This window comes from Chlamydotis macqueenii, chromosome 17, assembly GCF_036417535.1.
Source record: "Chlamydotis macqueenii isolate bChlMac1 chromosome 17, bChlMac1.mat, whole genome shotgun sequence".
In the NCBI taxonomy this organism is placed as follows: domain Eukaryota; kingdom Metazoa; phylum Chordata; class Aves; order Otidiformes; family Otididae; genus Chlamydotis; species Chlamydotis macqueenii.
In genome coordinates, this window is record NC_141572.1 from 5258947 (window position 1) to 5284274 (window position 25328).

The following is a 25328-nucleotide window of genomic DNA, read 5'->3' on the forward strand; positions in this document are numbered from 1 at the left end:
GTGCTTGACAGTCAGACAGGACGTCTGCATTCTGCCTGAAAACTGATGTCCACTATCAGCTCTTAGAAGAAACATTTTAGCTGCAAATACAAATATTCAATTGTCATCCAATAAAATCTTGAAAAAGTAGCTGGCATCTCCTAGAAACTTTGATGAACATTTTGCTTAAAGACAATTTTTCTACGATAGCAAATATCTTTTGTATTTTCCTGCTTTTTCATTCTATTAAGCAGAAATGTCAGATAGGACTGCTGAGAAACAAAGATCCAGGACTTCTTTTCTCCTTGCAAACTTGCTGAGTCTAGACCTGAAGTCTCCATCCTGCTGGTGACATCTTCATTAGTAACAGAGAAAGACTTCAGTTTGTTTTTTTTTTAACTCCACTGTAACACTGAACTGCTTTTGCCTCATGACTTATGATGTTGCAATGATAAATACATATGTTACCATCAAAACAGTGGATGTAAGGAGAAAGAAAAATATAAATATCCAGAAGTGAAAGGGTGAACTTGCTAGGGAGATGCTGAATTATGCAGAAATCCAAACATAGATAGTTGGTGTAATCTCAAATCTATCAGCCTTGACAGTATCCTTTTAAATGACTCCTTAAAAATGTTAATTGCACATCATAGGCACTTCAGCAATGACATTTCTGCTATTGAATGTCATGGGGACATTTTTCCTTTTATTATCCTTGAACAGGAGAAGTGAACTGCTGGAGTTAGCCACCAAGTAACTGTATCGTGAAATGTAATGGATCTACTTCCAATATTTATGTTGGTTCCACTTTTAGTAAGTTTCTTTTTAGATTTACAATAAGTGAGAGCTGTGGATGGTGTTAGGAAGGCAGTGTTGTTAAGCTTTGCTTTATGAACTCTAAAATAAAGATTTGCTCATCATACTTTCAGAACTACAGATGCTGAAAATCCTGGGGTCCATGTTTTTCTTTTTGTAAATTTGAATAAGAGCTGGTTTATAACTGCAGACTGAAGAAGTTAGTCACATTTTTGTCTAATTTCCCCAGGATATTCACTAGCATCAGCTCTCTCCATCATACATTTTTGTTTTAAACATGCAGAAAGAAGGAGAAGGGAAAAAGAAATGGAAACCAGACAGGGAAGAAGAAGGGAAAGGAAAAGTGGAATAAAACATCCCAGCCACCACTGCTGGCTTTTTAGGATTTTCCACTGTGAACTCAGAACGGAGATTCTTTGTGTAAGATGGCTCCTGTAGTTCATCTCCCTCTTTATCCCTTCAAGAGAAGTAAAAAGATAGAGAGAAAAAGCTAAAATGTCCTTTTTTTTGTTGCTAACCTATATTGCTTCTATCTTACTTTAGGAAGCTGCCCTCCTTATGATGGGGTGATGGAGTGTTTGGATGTTACTCAGTGTCCGATGCACTGCCTGTCTGTCTTCCCCGTCTCAGTGGAGTTGTTATGTCAGTGTGCACCTTGTCCTACACTTTTCTAGCTTTGGGTTGGATTTTTTCCTTTTCATATATTTTGAGGACATGTTTGGTAAACTGCATGCATAATATACATCAAGAGGTATTAAATGTGTGTTCCTCCTGGATATATAAACTTTTTATTTTAATGGTCACCATGTAAAGGCCAACCTGATGATGCCAAAATAGTGAATTGGGGGATGGAAGGCTTAATGTGAGTAACACTTTGAAAACTCCCCCCACGTGCCTGTCCTTCACACTTCTCCATGCATAGCCTTGGTTTTACAGTGTTTGTCACAGTTTTATGCTATAAACTCACAATTCACTGCAGCAAAGCTATGCTGAAAGATGGTAAACTGTTCCTTTGCAAGCTTGACCTTGCAAGATTATGCTGCACAGTAGCAATTCACAAAGACTGTGAATGAACAAACTATTATTACTCAGCATTGTGATGATAACTTTTTGACATATGTATTCAGAGCAGACCAGTCTTTATAATTATCTAGGACAGTGTCCTAAAGTGTAAGTATACCTGCAAATAATCGTTAGATCCAAATTAGACCAACATGCCTGACTCTGCTCTCCTGTCAATTTTCAGCTGCATCATTCCCATTTACATGGATTTTCAGCAGAGCTCGCTATTTATCCTACTGTTACTACTCAGAGTATCTTTTCTTTAGACTAGTTTGGGTTTCTGCTTTACAGTAATTGTATTTTACTTTAGCATAGTAAAGATCATGTGAGCAGCATAGAACATTAAAGAGAATTTACAAGAAAAGGGTAGGATTAAAAGAGTATATCATAGATTCTGAAAATACTGATAAGGGGAATAATATACTCTGAGACAGGAGATATGACCTGAGATTGGGGAAGAGGAATATATTCCTGTTGCAGACTGCTCCTTAGTGAGGCTTGCAAAAATATACTGACTTTCTAGAAATAAAACTACTTTTCCACCTTCCCCAAGCTGTTATTCTCTAGCTCTAGATTGTACACAGTATTATTCAATTCCCTGCAGCTTCTAATCTGAGGGACTCCACGCAAACTGAATTTGCTCTATGATGAAATTGCAGCTGTTGAGCTTATTTCTCAAAGGATGCAGCTCATTTCAAGATCTTTTACTGTCTGTTCAGGCAGCTTCGTAGACACCTAGAAAAGCTCTTCAGTGAAATTGGAGGTCTCTTCAGATAGCTACTACTAACCAGTTATTGATTATTGCTTCTGATCTGAAAAATCCCTTTACCTTCTTTGTGCGCTTGAACTTGAAAGGCTGCAGTTGTGCCCAAATGGAATGTAGGGGAGAGCCTGGGGCTGTCACCCACAAGCTTGGCTTTTCATTGCCCCATGAACTTTGGTCATGGCCAGGAAGTTTGAAAAACTACTTTAGTTCACATTTGGGTTATTTTCTTCATTGTTTCACCATAATATTCAATACTTAATTATATGTTTCTTTTTTCCTTTACTATGCCATTAAACGTGTGCTTTCTTTACATCCGTTGCCCCTATGAAATGCCTGTGTTTTATCAACTTTATGTGCCTGGTGAGTGGGTTAACTTTCTAGGTGCTTTTGTACTAGGCAAGTGCAGCTACCCTGATGAAAACGAATGCACAAATATTTTTGGAGTTTCAAGCATAGCCCAAAAGCAGATATGCAGTAAAAAAAAAAAAAAAAAAAAAAAAAAAAAAAAAAAGGCTGCAGTAAAAACTATAGGAACTGGATTCTGAAGACATTTGACTTGTAAATTAGATGTGCATATCACACATCTGATTTACATATGCAGTTACATATAAATGTGATTTGTCTTGCCACCTGATTCGTAATGAAGTATCATCTTCAGTTTGTTTCAAAACAGCTGCAAATGCCTGATACATGAGCAATACCTGGAGGGATGGTATGCACAGCAATCAGCAGTTAGGCTGCATCCCTTTCTTTGATCAATGTGTCATTTGAGGGCATAACAGACCACAAGTGTCTGGTACAGTGCAGCAGTAGTAACCAGTTATTAAAGAAATCAACTGGTCATGTCAACAGCAACTGACACGTCTTCACTGGAAGGGGTGGCCTGTTTGGGGCTCCAGTAGCCAGACCCTTCTATGTCTCTGCTATTTCGATAATATTTTCAAAATCTCATTGCTAATTCTGAGTGTCTTGGGTTTTTTTTATACCTCCTTGGAGAATCTCAGTTTGGCACTTGGGAGTGCATGCTCAAGAAACTGGTGACCTGCCTCTTGAGTCATGCTGCATTGTAGTTTCTGCAAGTAGGGCTTGGTATGAATGGCAGACACAAGTGGGGACTGAAAGAGGAGGATGAGTCCATCCAGCTCATAAATGGAGTTAGTAAATGGAGTACCTTGTTCTGTAACAGTTCCAGGGGTATTGTTGCTTATAAATGGAATAAAATACATATGCAAGATATTTGTAATCAGAAAATCTGTTATATAGGCTGCTTTTCCAAATGTGTTCTCCTGTTTCTGAATATGTTTCACTGGCTGTTCCCAAACTACTAAAGTAAGCAATTAAAAGTGAATGATAATACATACTTTTGGGTATTTGATCTCATCTTGCTGCTTTTAGCAGGCTGAAAGAGCCATATAATCCAATGCTGATGATTAGAATGATTTTGACTTCCTTTCTTCATCTGAAAGCACTGAGTTTGGAGTGAATCTCTCTGAAAATCTTTGCTCAGAGTCTCCTTTCCAGTGATGTCCCTTGGAAGATTTTCAGTTCTTAAACTTCTGCTGTCTCCAAAAGAGGAAAATACTGCTTGCTTACAGTGATTCTGGAGAGCTTCCAGCACTGAATGAATACTAAGTAGAAAATGTCCTTCTCCGAGTCAGGAAGAGATGATGAATCACCGTGAAAGCCTATTTCTTGACCAATCTGCCTATGTATTTTGTTATCTGAAATTATAATGAAGACATTAGCAGACTAATATCTTGTGCAAACTGAATGGAAAATGAAATAAAGGTGGGAGATGATGATAGCTCAGTACTGGGATCTGCAGGTAGCCTTTACACGATGGCACCAGTCTGAGGCAGAGGGTTGCATGCCCACTTCCCTTGGGAAAAGGGAAAAACCAATCTCGTCTACCTTGTTCCCGGATGTGATGCAGTATCACAGAAGACTAATGAGCTTGCTGTCTTGATTGCAGCATTTATTGGTGATTAGTGACTCTGAAAAAATGGTTTGTATAGAAGGAAGAAATTGGTGAGTTATTGTGATTCCCAGTCAGGTCTCCCTCCTTTAGGGATTGTCTTCTTCAGCTTTCTGCCTATCCAAGAGAGAAGCATTTCTGGTTTTCTATACTCTGGTTAACAACATGACTTTTGCTGTTTGTTTTAGGGCAGCATTTAGCATCACTGAGATTAGCGTCTGAGGGCAAGGCTTGTACAGAGAAGTCAGGCAGACATTGCATATTCTTAATTTTGGTTTGAGACTAGAAGAAAAAAAATATTATTTGCATTGTTCAACTGGGAAATAAAGGCACAGAGAGATCACATCCCGGGATCTTTCTATGTTATGCCACCCAGAAAGTGCATATTCTGTCAGCTAAGAATTTTCCTCACAAGTGGGAGCTCTCAGCATCATGCAGCAGTTGAACCACGAGTGATCTTCTGGCTCTTTCTTACGTGGCATGTGGTTGAACCCAGCTGAGATCCTAAGGCTGAGGACCGATGTGGTAAAGGTACCGTATTCAGGTGCCTGAAGTAGCAGACAGACACCAGAGATTTTTTAAAGCTCCATGATGCCTAATTCCTATTGATTTTATTTTAGCTGTAAGGATCTGTATCTTCATGTCTTGCCTGAGGTCATTAAAGGATGCTGTGGAAGAGCTAGGAAGTGAAATAAGATTTCCTGTCTCAGTGCAATACCTTAATCAAAAAGCTATGTTTTATATCACGGTTTATGACAAGAAAGCTAAGAAACCTTATTAAGTAATCTAACTCTCATCTGGACTGTATGAAGAAATCAAGTACAGCATTATATCATCCTTTTGAAGATATACATGTATATTATGTTATGTTGCTCAAGAGCTTGCTAAGTTATACCTTGGATATTTTCCTTTGAAGACCTTCATAATACTTTTAATGTGGTAGTTTTCCATTAAATTATGTCCTCCCTATCTGTTAATTGCCAAAATAGATCATCCTTTTCTTTCTCCTCTGCTGGTTTTTATGGTTTAAAGATGAAAGCTTGGCTGATATTGCAAAATAAGAAATTTAAACTGCATTTTGTCTCCAGTAGTTGGCATTCTTTAATTAGCACATCCTTTCCATGCTTTTTCAAAGGGATTACCTTTGTAGCAGCTCTTATTAAGGACTGGCTGAAAGAAACATTAAGCATTTGTACTCCATTTGATCAAGTCTTTCAGAAGGGAAATGGATGGCTTAAAGTCCCAGTGGTGGATATTACAGCATTTAGCTCATAGATGTCTAATTCAAAGCAACCTGGCTTGCTAATGACCCACCCAGCATTAAGTGCTGACTGTGTAAGTGAATTGATGTGTAAAGAGCTGCTCCCATAATTTCATCATCTTTAAAGTCATCATCAGTCACACTTTCCAGATCAGGTTCTAATCTCTGTGTTTTGTTATTTCTTTTTTTTTAATTGCTTTGATTCACCCTGTTCCGTTGAAGATGTCCCAGTTATCAAATGTGGTTAGAAAAAAGTGCAGGATGCACAAGAAATTAAAAATAGCAGGAATAGAGGAACATATGTCCAGTACCCCATTATAGCCTTTTCTAAGATGAGAGGAGACATTGGTGTATACATCTAAGTGGGCTGAAGTACAGAGTGCTCTGGGTCCAGTTTGACCGTTGGCTTTTGATGAGAGTTTGTCTGTGTATGTGGTAGTAACATACTTCAGTACATTAATTTTAGTGAAGAGTAAGATGTACAATGTAACTGAAGGATAACGAGGTTTGTACTCTTTTCAGTTTTTTATGTCATTTAGTACGTGCTGATCTTGCATTAAGATGTCACTGTCAAACCAGATAGCATTAAAGAGGAAAAGAGTTGCTAAATTTTCAGCAGGTCTTGGATCCCTAGGCACTTTCAGTAGAAATCTGTTGGAATAAAGGATGGCTAAAAAATGTTTTTAATCTGGACTTTTAAACATTTCTCTTTTGAGAGCCAGTGTAATAAATTGAAACTATTGATTTAGCCTGTAGCAGTCCTAAGATTCACTCATTTAAGAGTTGAAACTGCTCTATTACTCCGAGCAATAATCCAACGCTTTGAAATCTCTCATCAGAGACTCCTCGTCCGCACATGTAGACAGGCATTCAACAAAGATTTCTGTTTGTTTATGGATCTTACATCAGCTGAGATCTCTGCACTGCTTTTCTTGGTAATTATCTGCCTTCCTTCTCCTATTGCACCCTGTGAGAGCCTTTACAGCACTGGGCCTGTGGTTCACTGTTTCTGGGCTCAGCTGAGCCCTGGCCATGCATGGCCAGTACAAGCCATTTAATCATTGACAAGTTTAACATCGTTCCACCTCTTACTAGAGCTCTGTAGAAAAACAGAATCTATTTTGCATTCTAGTGTCTGTGGTATTACCCACATTGTGAGTCTATCCACGAGCTTGCGCGTGGTTTGTGTATACATGATACCATGTTTTGAATCCCCTGTGTTAAAGAGAGGGTTAAATACAGCTTTTGATACAGCCAGTCCTGAGTATCCGTGTAAGAAAAATCTCCTTCCAAGGGTAAATGTTTCTCAGGGCACTGAAGGTTTGGATGATCAATAAATAATTGCAAAGGAATGTTTAATATCTTACTCACAAATCGAGAATCCTGGTTAAATTCACCCTAGCTGATATCAAAACTGCGTGTTCTGTCTGTATAGTTGGCAAGAGCTGGTGAGCTCCATGGCAGTTTCTCCCTCTGTCACTTTTATTTTGCCTTTTCTGCATTTTTATTATCTTGCCATTAACAGAATATTTCTATTCTACCTTCTTTTTCTGAAACTGTGCTCTTCAGAAGCATTCCCATAGCTCTGCAGCACAGTTCCTCCTCATTCTCCTGGGGTAGTAATTTACTGCTAGCCTATGCCAGTAGTAAATTACTAACCCCATCGCTAACTTGCTGGCTCAGCTGCTGTAACCAATAAGTAGCACCTCATCATTGCCCATCTGCTCCAGCGAAGGAGTGACGGGGTTCAGTGCTCCTCACTCACGCCTGTGGGCTCAGACCCAGAGCCAGACTGGCTGTTTAGCAGGTCGAAGGGAGTCCTTACTCCCTTGTGCAAGCGCGTGGTCCAATCTAGCCCTGAATGATTAGCATATTTATAAATTAAAATAAATCCAAGGAGTGAACTGGCCTAGGGGAACTCTCAATCCAATCAAATTAGACTCATATCCACCCCAGAGCAATTCTTTAGAAGCCCTACCTTCCTGAAGCTTAATTTGTAATCACTACGTGCTGTGTACTTTAGAGAAGTTTTATAATTACTTGCTGTTCCGGCTGCTGAGCAGTTCTAAATGTTAGATATTAAGGAATTGCTGTTTCAGTCAGTGAACAAGCTCTGAACATTAAATTTGCTTCATGAGAAGTTTTTTTCTTAGCCATTACACATCTCTGAAGGCATATTTTTTTCAAGTGGATGCTTTCCCAGCTGTTGATCATCTCTCTGTTTCTTCTATATGAAGAGAGAAGGAGGAAACCAGCGATAGTGTCACGTTGTATAAACGCTTTATCACTGTGGAGGGAGGTGGGTGCATTACTCACGAATGCAGACATTGAAATAATTATGCAGGTCATCCTGAAAAAGTGCCAGTAAAACCTTTATCTTATACCATGCGTATTTTTTGAAATTTTTGTATCAAGTATTTTACAGAAGAATTATTTTAGCAGTGTTTTACAGAATTCCGTAAAATAATTTTGGTGCCATTTTTACATCTCTCCATTACTACAACTTGATACCTTGCAAAGAAACAGCCTTTGTCATACGTCAAGAAGATACTTGGCTGAAATAGCTCAATGGGTGTACCAAGTGCTTGGTGAGAACTGGAAATCCAAATTAAGCAGGTGTTTTTGAGGCAGTGCTGTAAATGGTGATAGCAGTTTTTTTTTGTTCGCAGAATAGCTCATCAGATATCAAAAATACACCTCGTGCAGAATGATGTTGAAATTTAAGATCTGTACACTGAAGACCATTTATGACTAGATTCAAGTGCTGTGGTTCCCATATCCATTGATACCAGAATGATGGTCCAGTGGTTAACAAGAGATGTGGAAAAGCACAGAACAGTTCCTTACTCTGTCCCTGTCTTCCATATGACCTTGTGTGTGTGTCACATAGCCTCTCCTTCAGTCCTCGTGTGCAAAATTGATATAGCTATGTCTACAGTGGAACAGAGAAGAGATTTAGGAGTGTATGACCTTCAAGCCCCACTGTAACAGATGGTACATAACTAGAGCATGGACAGTACGTCCCTCATTTTAGTCCTAGAAGATCACACAGTGGCAGATGTAACGGTCAGTAGTGCTAGTGGTGCTTCTGATAATCCTACATTTGGGAGGAAGGAAGTCCATTTATGTCAGACTTGTTTATGGTGGAGTTTAGTGCTTCTTAGAGATACAGGCTGTTGCTTGTGGCTGCAGTGAAGATAATGTTGCTGAGAACGTAGCTGAGGCAATAGCAGTCAAGTGCAGTTTACATTACAGTTGTGCAGTTTGCCATGTAGTTCTCCAAACGTGTGTGTATGTGCATAATAAATTAAAATATGATGATATTTTCTTTGATTGCAATAATAAAAGTCTTTGAACATCATGGACTTAAAATATAAAATCCAAAAGATGTACTAGAGTCCTCTGTGTATTATTAGGTTGGAATAAAAGAAGCATCCCTTCACATATAAACTACAGAATATATATACATGTATGCAATATGGATTAGGAGTACTGAGACAGTAACTTAAAATTGCCTACACTGAGAGCTGACTAGTCCATGCCTGCCAGTGATCCCTGGATAACTTCCCAAATGCATCTGTGTGTGTGCGTGCTCACTGTAACCAGCCTGAACTGAGGTTCACGCTGCGGGAGATCTCGGGAATCATGTAGAAAACACGTGTTCACCTCATATTGCCTGTTTTTAATGGTAGGACATCATGCAAGGGCATGTGGATACCTAGATATAGGCAGCTACAGCAGGCTGTGGTCTGTCCACATTGCAGTTAGCGTGCGCTGAACTGCTACGTGGGAGCAGGGTGCCCCTGGGTAGCTCGAAGCCAGGCGTAAGCCTGTGCTGCAAGTAGATGGTATGGGCAGCTCGTGAGCAGAACACCAGGCAGCTATTAGAAATTGTCTGAAGGACCAGGGAAAAGTAGGCATTGTGAATTGAGAGCTGGGAGCAAGAAGGAGGTGATGAGCCCTCGCGTAGGTCAGTGCATCAGGAATCAGGCTGGAAATTAGCTCTTTCCCACCTGCAGCTTCCCACCCGGAGCTCTCTGATCCTACCAGTAGCATTGTGGGGCTTTTACTGTAAAGCTACACGTTTCACATCTGCTCAGAGACTATTTAGAGAAGTGTAGACTTCTTGATCAGGAGAACTTTCCTGACGTATAACTATCTCTTACAACAGCTTTGATGTGTGCACAAATTTATTCCCTATTTAACATAAGTGAAAGCACTGAGATAGTCAATCACATGTAAAAACTTTTTCTCTGTCACTTACTAAGCATCAGGTCTAGAAATGGTGAAAATAATGGCATTTCAGGTGTCATTAATCTACGGCATAATGGTGCCTGTAACAGCTAAATGAATGCTGTAACTCAGGTGATTCAGGTATCTTTGCATATAATCACTCTTTTAAATAAATTACAAAGTTCAATCCAGTATGTATTCATTTTGGGATGTCCCAGAAGTGTGTAAACCACAGTTATTGCAGTTGCCTTGCATTTACAAGCTGTAAGATTTATTTAGTAGGAACTCTTCAAATGGGAATAGGCTGGGCTTGAGTTATGAATTTCCAGACCCATCCATCTGTTGCATTACTACCCCAAAATCACTCTTTAAATGCATAGAGGAAGTATACAACTATTGCAGAAGTGTTACAATGCCTCTCTTTTGACACAGCAAGAAACTAGCAAGGAGATAAATTTAAAACATTAGGCAGTATTAAGACTTTTCAGAGTAAGCCATCCAAATGAAAAGCCATAATCAAAATAATAATTATCAAGGGAATGCATTTGCTTTCAAAGTAATCATGCAAAGTAAAGCACAGAACGTGTCTTAAGTAATAAAAAATGGTGATTTCTGTTCAAGAGGTAAAAAGAAAGTCTAGCACTTCAGAATATAAGTGCTTTGTACATGATCAGTTCTTGATGGATTTTCTCAAAAATGGACCTTTGTGTATTGTACATTGAAAAAGAGGAAAAATTGAAGCTGTTAGATGATGAATGCATCCAAAGGTGTGGTGAAGCTGGAATTGGGTTACTGAAGCTAGAAAGATGCCTGTCTTTTCTTTAGTTTTAAAATTATTACAGCGCAGGGTTAGTTTAAAGTAATATTCTGTGAAATATCAAGACTTTCTGCGCTGTGGAAAGACATTTGGAAGTTCCAGAAAAGTTAATGTGTATTTTCTGATGCAAATAGTTTTTTTAAAAATTAAACTAGCAGATAGTCCAGCAAATTTCTTTCATATATTCTTTTTATTTCTGATGTAGTTAAGAAAATTTAATTTCAGCATGTCTTTCATATTTGTTACTCAAATTATCTTATGCCTGCTGACTTCATAGTGTATTTTACCTATTATAGCTTTTTTCTTTCTATTTGATCTCAGCTGCATGGATTTTTTAATTTCCAGGGCATACTTCTAAGTTTAGACTAATCTTGTCATCTTGCCATTTAACCATGTTAATTTTTTTAATGGCTTCCATGCAACATATATGAGGTTCAGTTACACTGAGTTTCATTGCTAAGGATTTCTGTGATTTTGAATCTCTTTTTTTCTTTTTGACTATGCTAATTCTGGGCTCTTCAGTCTTCGTGAGCTGTACTGGACTTTGGTTGATCTGGGTCAAGTCCATTTTTCAGTAAGGTTGAATCATACTTGCAAAATCATAAAAAACCCATGTAATGGAATAAGTATATTTTGTTTTCATCAGACAGGATATCCTGGATTTTATCCCTCCACATAGTGTTCATAGTAAGAGCAGCTGACTCATTTTGAATCATTCCAGTTTGTATGGTCTGAAGAAGGTGTAGATTGGAAAAGGCCTTGTGTTGTATCTGCATATAAATAGCTGCATTTTCCAGTAGCTAATATGATTCACTTCATTTGCCTTCTTCAGCAAAAGTAATAGCTCTTCCCTTTCCCTCTTTTCCTCTTTTCAGAAGTAACAGTTTATTCAATGAGGTCGTGCAGATGAACTTTGAAATAGCCAGTTTCAGCAGCCTTTCTGGAACGCAGCCCATCACCTGGCAGGTGGAATACCCTCGGAAGGGGACAACAGACATAACCTTGTCTGAAATCTTCATCTGCCAGAAGGATCTTGTTGGAATTGTTCCATTGGCAATGGTAAGAAACTATTTCAGCATGTTGCTCTATCCAATCTGTGCGTGATCTGAGAAGACGTATATCAGGCCTCAGATAGACTTGCAAAGGAGTGCTCTCTGCTCTGCCTCCCTATTTTGTAGCTGTATAGAATGATTTCCTAAATCGTGCCCGAATTTGATGGTCTATACTCATCACACAACTTAGTTCTTATAACCTTACTGCAGAAGAAAGGGATGCTGCAACTTTAAAAATCTCTCTCAGACTTTAAATCCTGAATTTCTGTCATGCACAGTTCCCTCCAGGCTGTGAGCTGGTAACACAAAGCCAAGTAGGTTTACCTTCCCATTTCTAATTGCCATTACATGGCTTGGACTTTCAAGCTGTAGAGCAGCTTTAGAGGGCCTCAAGCACCTTCTGCTAAAGCCTAAGTTACTTGCTCCTTAGTAGGCTGAGGCTGATACTAATTTTGCTGGCTATTTCCCTCATAGTGTAAGAACTTGTGGTTCCAAGGAAGAAGCAGAAAATAATGATAGCCTCAATAATATATTTAAGGAAATGAAGTATAGACTTTTGTGTGGAAAAATGCCTTGGGTTAAAATCTACTTACTCTTCTCAGCGTTGCAGCACCAATTGTGGGCTACCTGCATCCCCATGAAATCATATCTGTTGCCTGTCTTTACAAGGCTCACAAATGTGTCTCCTTCTCTTCCTCTGGCCCAGTGAAAATACAATTACTTCTGCAAAGCAAGGGTGGGAGCATTGAGACTTAGCAGTTAGGGCCCCCTCCAGCGAGTGAACGACCTAGGATTAAATTCCTGCTCTGAGTCAAGCAAATAAGAAATTTCACTAGAGTCTCCAATATCTCAGGTGTGCTGCTTTTAGGTAGGCATTGTATTTTCTGTGGGATTTAGGTACATGCTGAGAACTTTTTCCATGCTCACAGGTGAAGCAGGCACTGAGCATTTATTTTGGAAGTCCTGCCGAACCTCAGGAAAGGGAGAAGCACAAAGCAGCCACGTAGAACACGACCTAGTGGCAATTAATAGAGGAACTGCACATGCTACCATTAGTCAATGTCAGAGCTCAGGATTTGGGAGAAGAGTTAGACATGTCCATCCCACTTGTGAATTTTGCCTCTCCTTTGCATAATCTTGGTGGTGAAATGCTGGCAGTTTGAACAGTGTTCAATGGTTTGCAGCAGATAATTAGAGGAGTGTTATTTCCTGGAAGTCCTAATCGTCAATATATTCTTCCCCTTTGAAGAGTAAAACTGCTGCTGACATCAAATGAGGTCATGCCCAGCAATTTCCTGATCCAAAGTCTGTTAAGTCAGCAGAAAGCCTGTGCTACATTCCAGATCTGAGAGGGAAATAATTGTCCTCATTACCTGTGGAGTTGAACAGGGAATACATATTTGAACATCTGTCGTCTAAAGACTGAAGAATGTGTGTAAGGAAGGCTTTTGTGGTCAGATTTTATTTTTTGAGATAGATGCCTTCCAGTACCAAATGTTAAGACATCTGTCTACTGGCAGACTTAACATCTTCTTGTCATTCTTGAAATAACTCATCAGCTTCTTCTCTATATTCTGTATTTTGGGAAATAATTTTTTTTTTAATATTTCATATTAAAGTCTAAAGCCTTTGCACTTGCATAGAAGATTCAAGATTTACTTGCAGACTTGTGTCTATTCTAGATTAAAACTCATTATCTACAAGTTTCTTTAAGAACTGGAGGTCTCAGTGAATGAATTTAGCATTGTATAGATCATATAAGGTGAGATCCTTCATTCCCAACAGTTGTAGCATTGGGCAATCTGGGTTGTGCAAAGGATTCAAACAATGAAATCATTAAACCTTTCTCTTTGCAAAGCTTTCTTGTGTTTGTTTATCTCCTTTCTGTACCTTGTGATAACACTTGGCTGGAGCCAAAATACACTGTGTTAACAGAATCCAGTCAGATGGGATACCAGTGCCAAATTGGCTTTGCTGGCAGGATATTAGTAGATAAAAGGAATTTTCAGAGTTTTCTGTTAGCTAACACCGCATATCCAGCCAGGGTGCTTTCTTCATTTAGGCATTAATCTCTAGCTGAGCTGATTACCTGGCAGTTCTCCTGGTCAGAAACAAGAGTCACACAGAAAAGAAAGAGGATGAGACTGTGTCTGCTGCGAACTTGGCCCATGCTCTTTATCTCAACTACACACTGTAAAGCAACGGCACATTATTGTACACAGAAATTAGATCTCAATGTCTCTCAGCAAGTGTGTTTCATAGTCCTCTAGAGGATAAAGTAGATTTTGTTGATTTAAGCATGGAGTTAGCAAAACTGCTAACATCAAAAGTAAAATGTGCCATTCAGAATTTTTAAAGGTGGCCAAAAGTGGGGGAAAAAAGGAGCTGCCCAAAGATGTTGTACGGCATTAGGATGTAGGATCTGATTGACTCTCTGCCATTGGTCTGGTGGACATCCTAGTCAGTCTTTTGGGGATGAATGGAGCAAGCTTCTCCTTGGTTTGAGTGTAACATAAAGGCTGTCTCTGACTCACAGAGTAAAGCGTGTCTCATGTGAGCTGTTCCAAACTTATGAGGCAAGAAAGATCATGTATCCTTTATTGCCCTATGCCTGATAACATTACAAAAAAAAAAAGTAATAAGATGAGAAAAAAGTGGGCCTTCAAAAGGCTAGTGCAATTGTTGCTACAGTATTTTGGAATGAATGAGATTAAAGAATTGACATTGTCAGTAAGAACTGAACCTGGAATTTTAAGAGAGTCTCATAGCACTTGGATCAGTGGAGCAAGTGGTAGGATACAGTTGCTGAAAAATCTATGGAAATTCATCATACAGTCAAAAGAGAGGAGTTCAGTACAATCCATATTCTGTGTGTTTAACTATTGGGCTAAATAGTGTATACAAGTAAGAAACAATAACACAGTGATGCTGCTGCAGTGAACACTACAGTGAAGTAAAAGGAGCAAGAGGTATGAAAACTACTGGGCTGAGAATAAGTGTAGTAACTTTTTCCCAGAAAAAAAAATGAGATGTGAATTTGGGGTAAGTATATATTTTTTTTCCTGAGCTCAGAAGTTAATCAATCTGAGTAATTTTGGAGGACATTTCAGTCTTCAATATATTTAGAGAGAAAAATGAGACAGAAAAGTTAGGAAAATGTAATTCTAACTGGTTCTGTTGCTTTCAGAAAATATATCTTCCATTAGAGAAAATCTACTGTCTCAGTTGTGCCCTATTCTAGCATTTCTGATTTCATGTTACTTGTTGCAGCATCAATTAGGAAATTGCTTTCATAGGAGCTTAATTAATTATCTGCTAAGCTGCTTTTGAAAACCTCCTCGATTAATCACAAGTAACCTCAGAACTTGCCAATTAAGGTGTACAAGGTTGCTTAACTTACTTCTCACATTTTCCTCAAATTTCTATCCTGTCATGAGCAAGTCCAGGCAACTATACTGATTTTACCACTTGACTGGATTAAAAACAAAACCAAAATTGTTCACATTTGTAGCACATGCACACACACAAATCCCACTGAAGAAGTCCATATGTTTGTATTCAACATGGGATGGTATTGTAGGAAATTTAGTGAGATTTCTTTTCACGCTTTAAATGGATGATACATATTTTTAATACCATTAAATTTTATTTTGGGCTAGAGCAAGGTAGAAGACCTGTGTATACGTTCATTGTTTGATGCCAGTAAGGCAGGTCGGTGTTAAAGACAGAACTCTCTTCCTTCTGCTACTTCTTTTGCAGTAACCAAAATCACTTACACGCCTACAAATTCCATCATGGTAGGTTACAACTGTTTAAACAAGGATAGCACTCCTTCCTTTAGATTTATGCTGTATATAATTTCACTAAAGTTTGTGCCATTGCTCTCTATTTATACCAGCTGAACTCAGGAGCCTGCATACCTGCTTATAAATTGGCTGCGTCACATAGTGCGTTGAGCTGTAACTAGCAATGCATATCGATTCATCTTACCTGTTAAGAATTGGCTTTTTTGTTGTCTGCCCATCAGGAAACAAAAGCAAAAAAAAAAAAGGATGAACTGTTGTTCATTGATTTTAAATTGGTCGGAAGATGCAGGCAACGTAAAGAAATCAAAATGGCTCAATTGAGCAGTGCCTTTTTAAGTCCCAGTCATAATTTCTACAATGCCTGCACTTTTACCTCTAGCTTCTGTTTTGCTTTTCTTTACTACAGTCACACTCAGTCCTACCTTTTGCAGGAAATGAGAATGGATCAATAAGGCTAACTCAGCTGGCTGGAATTAATTTTTCCATTGGATCAGGTTGTATGTCATTTTCTATGCAGCACAACAGTATGTATAATTTCCTCTTCCAGCATCCCTCATATCTGACAATGCTATTGAATGGATTACTTTGAGATTTTTTGAATGCTGAGGAGAGATGGGGTCAGCTAGCTTCCAGATTTTTAAAGATCTCTGCCATATAGAGAATATCTGGGGGTTTTTGCTGATTTTCCTGCTTATAGTAGAGAGACATTAATATGAAGCCTAATATATATTCTTCTCAGCCTCAATAGGAGAAAAATCCTGCGAACCAAATGAAAAATTGCAGAACAACAAGAGTGTGCAGTGAGATGCCAGCAACTCAATTATTGGATAGTTGGTGTTTTGGTAATACCTAAGTGCTCCCCTCAAAGAGTAGTGTCTCACAGCACTAAATGCTGCACAAATGACGGACAAGTCAGAATCCTCTAGAAAATTCTCAGTCCTTAAGCCAAGCTGACGGAGGTCAAGATGTTGTTCAAGGTTAGATGAAACTGAGCTCCATGAATGGGAAAGGAGGGACAGTGCAGCTGACACCAGGACATAGGGTCACGTTTTTCTCCTAACACAGCGGGCGTAGGGATTCGGGATCCCCCAGCCAGTCCATGCTTGATGCCAATCACTCATGCATGCTACAAGAGTACTGTTGTGGGCTTTCTCCTGGCAGCACAGCACAATGCAGGACTGTGTGGAGATAGCCAGCTGCTTCCTTGCTGATTCTCAGCATTGCAAGTTAGCCTGAGTCAAGCCCACATTCTGCTGCAGATAATTTTGGTGTTGGTTCATGGCACTGCATTGTCTAACGTGAAATCTGAAGGTTTTTTGTTCTTGTGATGTACTGGGCAGGATTTTGGGACTGCTTTAAGTATTGGCTCACATTTGTGATGCTACTCCATCAGAAGAAGACATCTTAAATAGCAGTTTATATTTGAAATGACATCTGATTAAAATTCTGATTGTTTAACATAACCACAAAGGCAATTTCACAGCTGCCACACGCATGTGAGCAGAGACCATGCAGAGCCATAATAATGAACCAGCAGAAAGTGAGCTGTGGACCCAGACAATGATGCTTGAGAAGCACATTCCAGGGCTGTGTGTGTTGATGCTGTAGCTGCTCAGGACTGTATTCACCCTACATGCCCTCCACTGCTGCCTTCACTGACAGATCATATGGAGGAAGGCAGAGAAGCACTTCTCAGCAGGAGTAGGAGACCGATTTCAGAGGCTGATATTCTGCAAAAGTTTATAGCTGAAACAGAACTGGAATTTAAAGGCAGAGAAGTTACTAATTTGTAAGACTGTAGCATGTGTTAAGCAATTCAGTCTTTGCCAGAGTTCACCCGTGTCCAACGATGGGAGGCAAATGCTGTGCCTGATGCTGAATCTCCTGCAGCTCTGCACTTCTGCTGCAAAGTATTTGAAAGAAGTGGAAGGGGAGATTGAAGGACATTGCACGAGCTTGTTCATGACGTGCTGGCAGGGCTAGAAGGGGAATTGAACTCAGCAATCTCAATCGCTAGATTACACACTCTCCTATGGAAGTTAATATACTAGTTTTCATCTGAGCTAGTGCTCTCTCATTAGTTTTAGCTAACGGTCAGTTGTCTTGACTTAACTGACAAATACAAGTCCAAGCACTGCCCAAACTTATTCCAGACAACAAACATTTGTGGTTTACCATAGAGGGTAAACGGTCTCCACCTTCTCATGCTGTCGCTTAGAGGAGATGCCAGGCTGAGCAGCAACTGCCAGAGCAGAGCAGGTATCTTTGCAAACGCAGCAGTTGCTCAGCCGGCTTGAGCGTTCAGTGGGTTAGCTGTGACCCATACCAAAAAACAGGAACAATTTAACTTAATTGGCAACTTCTAATGATGATTTTGATCTGTAAAGAGAGTTTTAATATTTCTGGGGACTATTAAATTCTTCACAATCAGGTGAAATAATCACCTAGCAGAGTTATGAATTGTTTAGGCTGGAATCTAAATAATGAGGTCCTGAGGTGCTCCAGCTTGGACAGTGAGACTGTCTAGACAACAAGGAGATGCTTTACTATAATGGAAGATAATGAGTGAGCATGGGGAAAAAAATCACCAGGACTTTTATGAGCCTCAGTGTTATAATGAGCTACCCCAAGCATTAAAAACCCTAGCAACTTTTCACCTTCAGTTTGCTATTAGGTGCGTGTTTGCCTTACCCTGCTTTCCGTTTACAGTTCATTATCCAGCCAGACTCTCATCACTGAGGATGTTTGCTGTGGAATTCATTAGGAATCTGTACTTCAAACTCAGTAGTGCTGCTTGAGGGAGATAAAACACTAAAACTTAGGACAGGGTTCAGTACAGTCCTGGGGAGAAAGCTAGCACTGTGCTGCTGGCTCTTTCTCTTCATCTGAGCAGCAGCTGCTATAAATACATGGGGAGCAGCAGTGGCAATGGGGTTTGATCTGTGCATCATCCCAGTATCAAAAGGGTACCAGGACCAAAGCAAAGCTTGTGCTACTAACAAAACCTGCTTTGCTAAGCTAGAGGGGCTGCATGCAAAGGTCTTTCTGCAATGCCCGGGCTCTCCAGATTGATGCACATATGCTAAGTGAATTAACAGACCCAAACTCCTACACTGTGGCAGTGGCCCCCATCACTGTGGTGTGTGCTTTAGACCGTAGTTAAACTGCAGGACCTGGCAATATAAATCGGCGCAGAGAGTGAACCTATCGAGGTTGGTTTTCCCCTCAGAACCAAATCATGCCTGATATTTGAAGCACCAGCACCATAGCGGGGCCATCAGCAAGCCAGCTGGTGAGAGAGGGAATTTCAGGAAGCAAGCGGGAACAGAAGTAACACTGACATTAATTTTAATCAGGTCCCAGTCATCTGATTTGTCCTCCATATTTTTTTCTCTAGCAAAGCTGATTGTCTTTCTGCAAGATTTGTCACCTCGCAGAACAATAATATAGGCTGTAATGATGTAATTTATTGCTGCAATTTGCTTTTGGAAATCCTCTTAGTGAAAAATAGCAACAGCGCAGTTTTATTAATTATGGTAGTTGAATATTGAGTGCTGACTGTCACTCTCAGGATTAGTGACTGTGTTGTACTCCGCTCTCCAAGGCCCTATAGGAGCAGAGCTGTGCGTCTTTTGGAGGTTGTGAAATGAGTATTTTGATTAAACTAAATAAGTGTAAAAAAAAAAAGAATTCAAGTTCACTGGGGAGTTTGAGAAAATGACAGAGGGAAACATGAGGCTGTAAATTCAGTACTGAAAAACTAACCAGCGTGTTACTGCAACACATAACGTGGTTACGTATAGCATGGATCTGCAGCACAGCCAATTTACCTTCTACCCCCAAACTGCTGCTGACAGTTCAAACCTTCAGATTCGTTATTGAATTTGACTCTCAATATACCATTCCAAGGAGAACAACTTTAATCTCTTTTTTTTCTTTAATGTGGACATTTCTTACCTTGGCATAACGCTTTTGTTTTCATTTGCTTAAACCAGAATTTACCAGGATGTAGCTGAGGAAACAACATGTGGCCAAAATCACCTTGTGTGATTTAAGGGTGAATTCTCTTCCTGTTGTTCCGAAACAGTGCATGATTGAGTGAAATCCGAAAGGCTTGCTGTAACCTCTTTGTGATCTTGAGTTCTCATTCTGGAGAGCTAACAGAAGGTGGAAGGCCTCCTGCTGTATATATTATGTCAGCAGCAGCAACCAAAGCCATCAGTCTGAGACCTGGATGTACTTTAGAATCATTTTGTATAAGGTACTACGTGTCTGTGTGCCAATACCAAGAAGTTTTTATATGACTTGAAACTTCGATGGAGCCAGCAGAGAAGACTGTGGTTTAGATTCTGGCTCTGGGACAAAATGTCGATTGCAAGCATTGAAAAGCAGTGACTAACAGCGGAGCTGCCAGCTGGCACGGGGCATCCTGCGGCATATGTTTTAAGAATGCCTGGAAGCTTCAGGAGTGAGCTTGGTGTGGTCATAAATAAATCATTTGGGACTCAGTAATTCCTCCTCGCTGCTCTTACCTCATTCATATTATGGACTGCTCATTAAGCACTGGGAGACTCTGATATGCAAAAATAGGAATTGTCTGATGGACCAGGAGCCGCATGTCTGGAGTTAGTTTCTGCCTCTTTTGGATCTCTGGTAATGCTCAGGTCCACAGCAGTTTACTCATCTTTAAAATGGACACAGTACTTAACATCTCCTGTTTTACGATATAGGTATTTGGCTTACAGGATCATTCTGCAATGCTGATTCTTTAGAAAGGAAAATTCTCTGCTTAAACATGAATTCATCTCCACCACTCAGTACTGGCAATGTTGTCCTAGTCCTGACGAGAAAAATGAAAAGTGAAGCAAGGTTTGTGGCTAATGTCTTTTATTAGGCCATCCAATAGAGCTAGAAAAGACCAGACACGCTTTCAAGCACGCAAATCTTTTTTCAAGGCTCTTTCAGTGTTGTAAGATGCTGTAAGATGCTCAGATAAAGATAATGGTCACTGTGGTTCCTCCAGGTTATACTAACAAATAGAATACTGCTTTAAACAAATGGATTTGGTCCCTTTTCCTTCATATCATTGATTTATACAATGATAATGGCCACCTATTTCAAGGATGCTTCTCTAACCATGAACCTCTAGCCAGCATGATCTTGCAAAGCGACCCATGATGATAAAACCATGTTTTTGCTTGAGTAAGGAGGCAATAATTGAACCTGTGATTATACATGCTTTATATATTTACTTTACCTCCTTCTACATAGATACCATTTTTAATTCCTATGCATTATAAGACCCACGAGTCTCTTAGACATGTGTCTGGCCAGTAATTTAATTTTCCTGTGTCACTCTCTCTCATCTTTTTAACTGTGTAAGTCTGTGATGTCTGTACAGTATCTGCTCTTATTAATGCAATAATCTTGTTCCTGCCTTCTGTGCACTGTGCTTATGTGGACCTGCTATGAAGTCAGTGAAATCAATAAACTATTTGAAAAGGAAAAATAATATAGAGGCAAGAATAGGAAATAATAATGACTATTTTCTTAATTTTTATTACTACTTTTTCGTAGCAGTTCCATAAGAATCTCTGCTGTGTCTTTGTTACAGATTTTTCTTACCGACAATTAAAACTATATGGCCAAAATAAGAAAAGAGCAAGTAGAAATTTTCTTTTGCTGATTTCAAAATAGACTAAATTAAATTGCAAGAATTTAGCAGAAGCTGCCTACTTTACTTCCACTATGGTTTAAACAGAGTTCTGACATCCACAAACTTGAGCCAAGTGTTCATGTGCACTCCATGGCCAAAAACTGAGGACCTTAAGGAACTTGTGGAAGATGAATACTGCCTATTAGAGGGAGAAAGTAACTCATTAATAATCCATGACATATTAATCTACACAAATAAAACAAGTTCACAACCTTCCACAGTGGCCATAAAAATAATCCATGTATCCTGCAGTACCTTAGTTACTTAAAAAGAGAAACTGTCCTTGGGACTTAATCCTTAAAGTCCATAAAGCATCTGAAGTTGCTTCACCCCAGTTATCGAGCGCATGCCACCCCGCAGTGATCAGTGCTGCGCCGCTCCCTTCAGACAATCAGGCTAGGTAAGATTTTACCACGATTATCCAGACTGAACAGTTTATTCATCATCAGTGTGGCTTGTACCACTTATATAAAACTTGGTTTACATCAGCAGAATCTGGGGGGTCCAACTGAAATTCTGGGAGTGGTTTATAGTAGGTAACATGATTTCATTGACTGTAAAAGAGTTTCTACTCCCACTGTAAACAAATAGAGTAGGGACAGTAGCCCCTCCGTAAATGGGGAGCTGAAGCATGAAGAAGGCAGATTGGAACCTTAACTTAATTCAAGGAGAAGAAAGGAGGAGGTGATCCAGGTGCCTATACATAGATGTCTGTTGCCATTAAAGATGCTGTAGAGTCTGAGTCGTCCATCCAGGACCACCAGGTATGACACGGGACCTACAGGAGATCCCTGCCCTTGTGGAAGAGCAGCTGGAGGCCAGGCATGATACCTAAGAGCATGTAAATAGCACTCTGTTCTTTGGCATGTCGATCTTTTCCCAGAGCTGCAAACAGTGAATTGGAGCTGTTGTGAGGCACATCCCCAAAAATATAATCTTTGTTTGTTTGTTTGTTTATAACTATGTGGATATCTTCAGTGTATAGTTTAATTTACCAAACTATACTTCCTTGACAGCTTTATCTGCTACGGCTGAACAATACAGCACTACAAACTGAAGCAAATAAGAAGTGTACATAGGTATTTGTAAACATCAGACCCTCACTGTAAGGCTTCTTTAAGCTGTGCTTGACTCCCCTCACTCAGAAACCACATTAAATTTCCATCTTTGCTGCCCAGCGTGGCTTTGTTATACACTATGTCTCTACAGGCTCCACTCAAGTCCGTTATGATACTGGTTTCGTATGAACCACAGTGGACATCTGCAACATGTTAAGGGGTAAACTCACAACAAGAAAAGTATCACAGTGATCCAGATCATCACTAAGTGGTGGAAACCCCCTTGTGTCTGACATATCTTATCAGCATAACAATGAATTAAGTCTATCAGTTTTGTCTGAGGACCCCAATCCTTCAGGTGGAAGTCAGTGGAGGTTTATAGAAGTGCTTGAGTCTGACTAAAGGAAGGCACATTAGGGAGGACTCTTTAGGGCTTACTCCATAATGCTTGATGGAGTGGACCTCAGCTTTACTGGAGTCACTGGCAAAATCACTGTTGATTTCAGTGGGGTCAGGTTTTAAAAAATTATCTTTGTAAAATATTAACAGTAAGAAATATCTGGGATAGAAGTGTTATACATAAAATGAAAATTACTGTCTCTATCTGCCTATAATCAAGTATGTGGCTTCTGTTAACATGGAATGCCTCATAATCGTGTTTCCATTATAGTTGTGTGTGTATTTCTGTGCATATAGATTACTCACATATAGACAGGTAGTGTGTAATTGTGTGTGCATCCATGCACGCGTCCTAATATGCTTGTATATTTTCAATCTGCAACTGTCTATTGATTACAGCTATTACAGCAATATTATTACAGATATATAGCCAACTATATAACAGGCCTGCAGGTTTAATTGAAATGAACATGGGAAGAATTTCAAATTGCTGATGAAAATTGCCTTTTTACTACCAGCTATATTCCCACGGTCATCAGAGACTGGAGACATCACCAGAGCTGTGATGGTTCTGCTTAATGGGAGCAAATCCAGTTTAACTGGGGGTCCATTTCCAAATAACTTCCCCAAACTTGTGAAAAAAGAAAGTAAATGACTGACAGCTCTTGAGCCCAGAAAATGCCCTTAAATTGACAAATTTCACATATTAGTGTTTTTGCAACAAAAGAGAACTGTAAGCCATGAAATTATTTCAGCAAGAAGATATTATGTAGCTCCATCCATGGCTGCTTAAGCATCCATGAACTGTTCCATTATAAGATCACCAGGTGGTTATTGCCTGTCTCTCCCATTCAGGCTTCACCAATATTCCCACTCCCATCTGTGATAAACGTAATAGGACCATTCAGCAACAGAGAGGTGTTCATCATAGCTGAAGGCTTTCTCAGACAATTATTCCTTAGATGTTTGAGTAAACAAAAACCTATTTTTGTGATTAGAAAGGATAGAATGTGTTGCAGTTTTCGAGGCCATTTTATTGGCATAGCTTTTTGAATCTGTAACAAATATTTATCCTTTCCTGGGAATGCTGTAAGTAGCTCCAGTCACTGAACTAAGGCTCTTCATATGTTTCTCTCTGCTCTGTTTTCCAAGCACGTGGCTGGTCTTCTAAGAATGTTTAGATAAAAAATTATAGGTATGAGTGTGTATTGTACATGTTGTCATATGTCTACTATAGATGAAATATGTGTAATTTGTGCACTGCATAAGTGTATAAAAACATACGTTTTCAAGAGAGCTTAAGACAGTTTATTGCTTCTATTCATCAGATGTAAGTGTATTAATAAGTATCCGTAAGTGTACTCTTATCCATAAGTAGCACTGCTCTGAAACAACAACAGCGAAGGCTCTCAAGTATGTTGGTCTTAGAATAAGGGCTTTTAACCTGTCACTTCACAGCTTTTCATCTGTTTGCATTTTCTGTGCTCAAAATAACCAGTAATGATGCTGGAGCTGGAATACCTCAGGTAATACTCACATTTCAATCCATAACTACAATTTTTTCCTGGTAGATAATGTGTTCCCTATGTAAGTGCTTTCATTTCTAAGTCAATTTAGCAAAATGCTGAAAGTAAGAAATGAAATTTCGCAAAGAGGAGTAGGTAGTTTCCTGTGTTACACAAATGCATCTTTTAAAGGTTTTTAATTTCACTTATGTCTAAATATAGAGCAATAAAATTTGGGCTTCTGCTTCCCATCTTCTCCAGTCACCTTTATGTCTTTATTCTGTATTTTAAGTGGTTATAGAAAGATGAAATGTGGGCTTCTGCTTCCCATCTCCTGCAGTTGTCCTTAAAACTTATTCTACGTTTTAAGTGGTTCCAGAATTGCTTTCTTTGAAGTCATTTTCAATTACAGACTCTTCCTCCACACAGCAGGAAATACCATCTTTCTTTGAAAATACATATTGGCCACTGGATTCTGACATATCTGTCCTAGTCAACAGGAAAGAGAGACGGCTTTGGCGTAATACTTGTCTTTTAGTGAGCTGCACCTAATTGAATTTGGTGTCACAGCTCCTGCAAAACAGAGAGGCCTCCAGCCAGGGGCTCCATCGCTGTTGGTACACAGTGATTGTGATAGACACTTAAAAAAGACAAACTATGCACATTTGCAGCTTTTAAGATGGCACAGAAAGACACAATCAAGCATGAAAATGTTCAGTTGATTCTATTTCATGTCCATATTAATTTGCATTTTCCATCACCTAGGGGGTTAGATTATCTAATGAGATCATCTTGTCGGAGTAATTTAGGGTGGTAGGGAAGGCTTCAGGTTATTTCTTGAGGACTTGATAAATTTTAAAAAAGTGTTGAAATCATTGTCATG

At 39.4% G+C, this 25328-nt stretch overlaps 1 protein-coding gene across 1 annotated transcript in view; it reads left to right on the top strand.

The window, feature by feature from the left end:
* The window catches only part of TMEM132C (transmembrane protein 132C), a 208191-nt gene that overhangs the window by 143276 nt on the left and 39587 nt on the right, over window positions 1-25328 (top strand). Inside the window, exon 4 of the mRNA XM_086761403.1 lies at window positions 11785-11968. Within this exon, the coding sequence (XP_086617529.1) occupies window positions 11785-11968 (184 nt within the window). The remainder of the gene's footprint in view (window positions 1-11784; window positions 11969-25328) is intronic.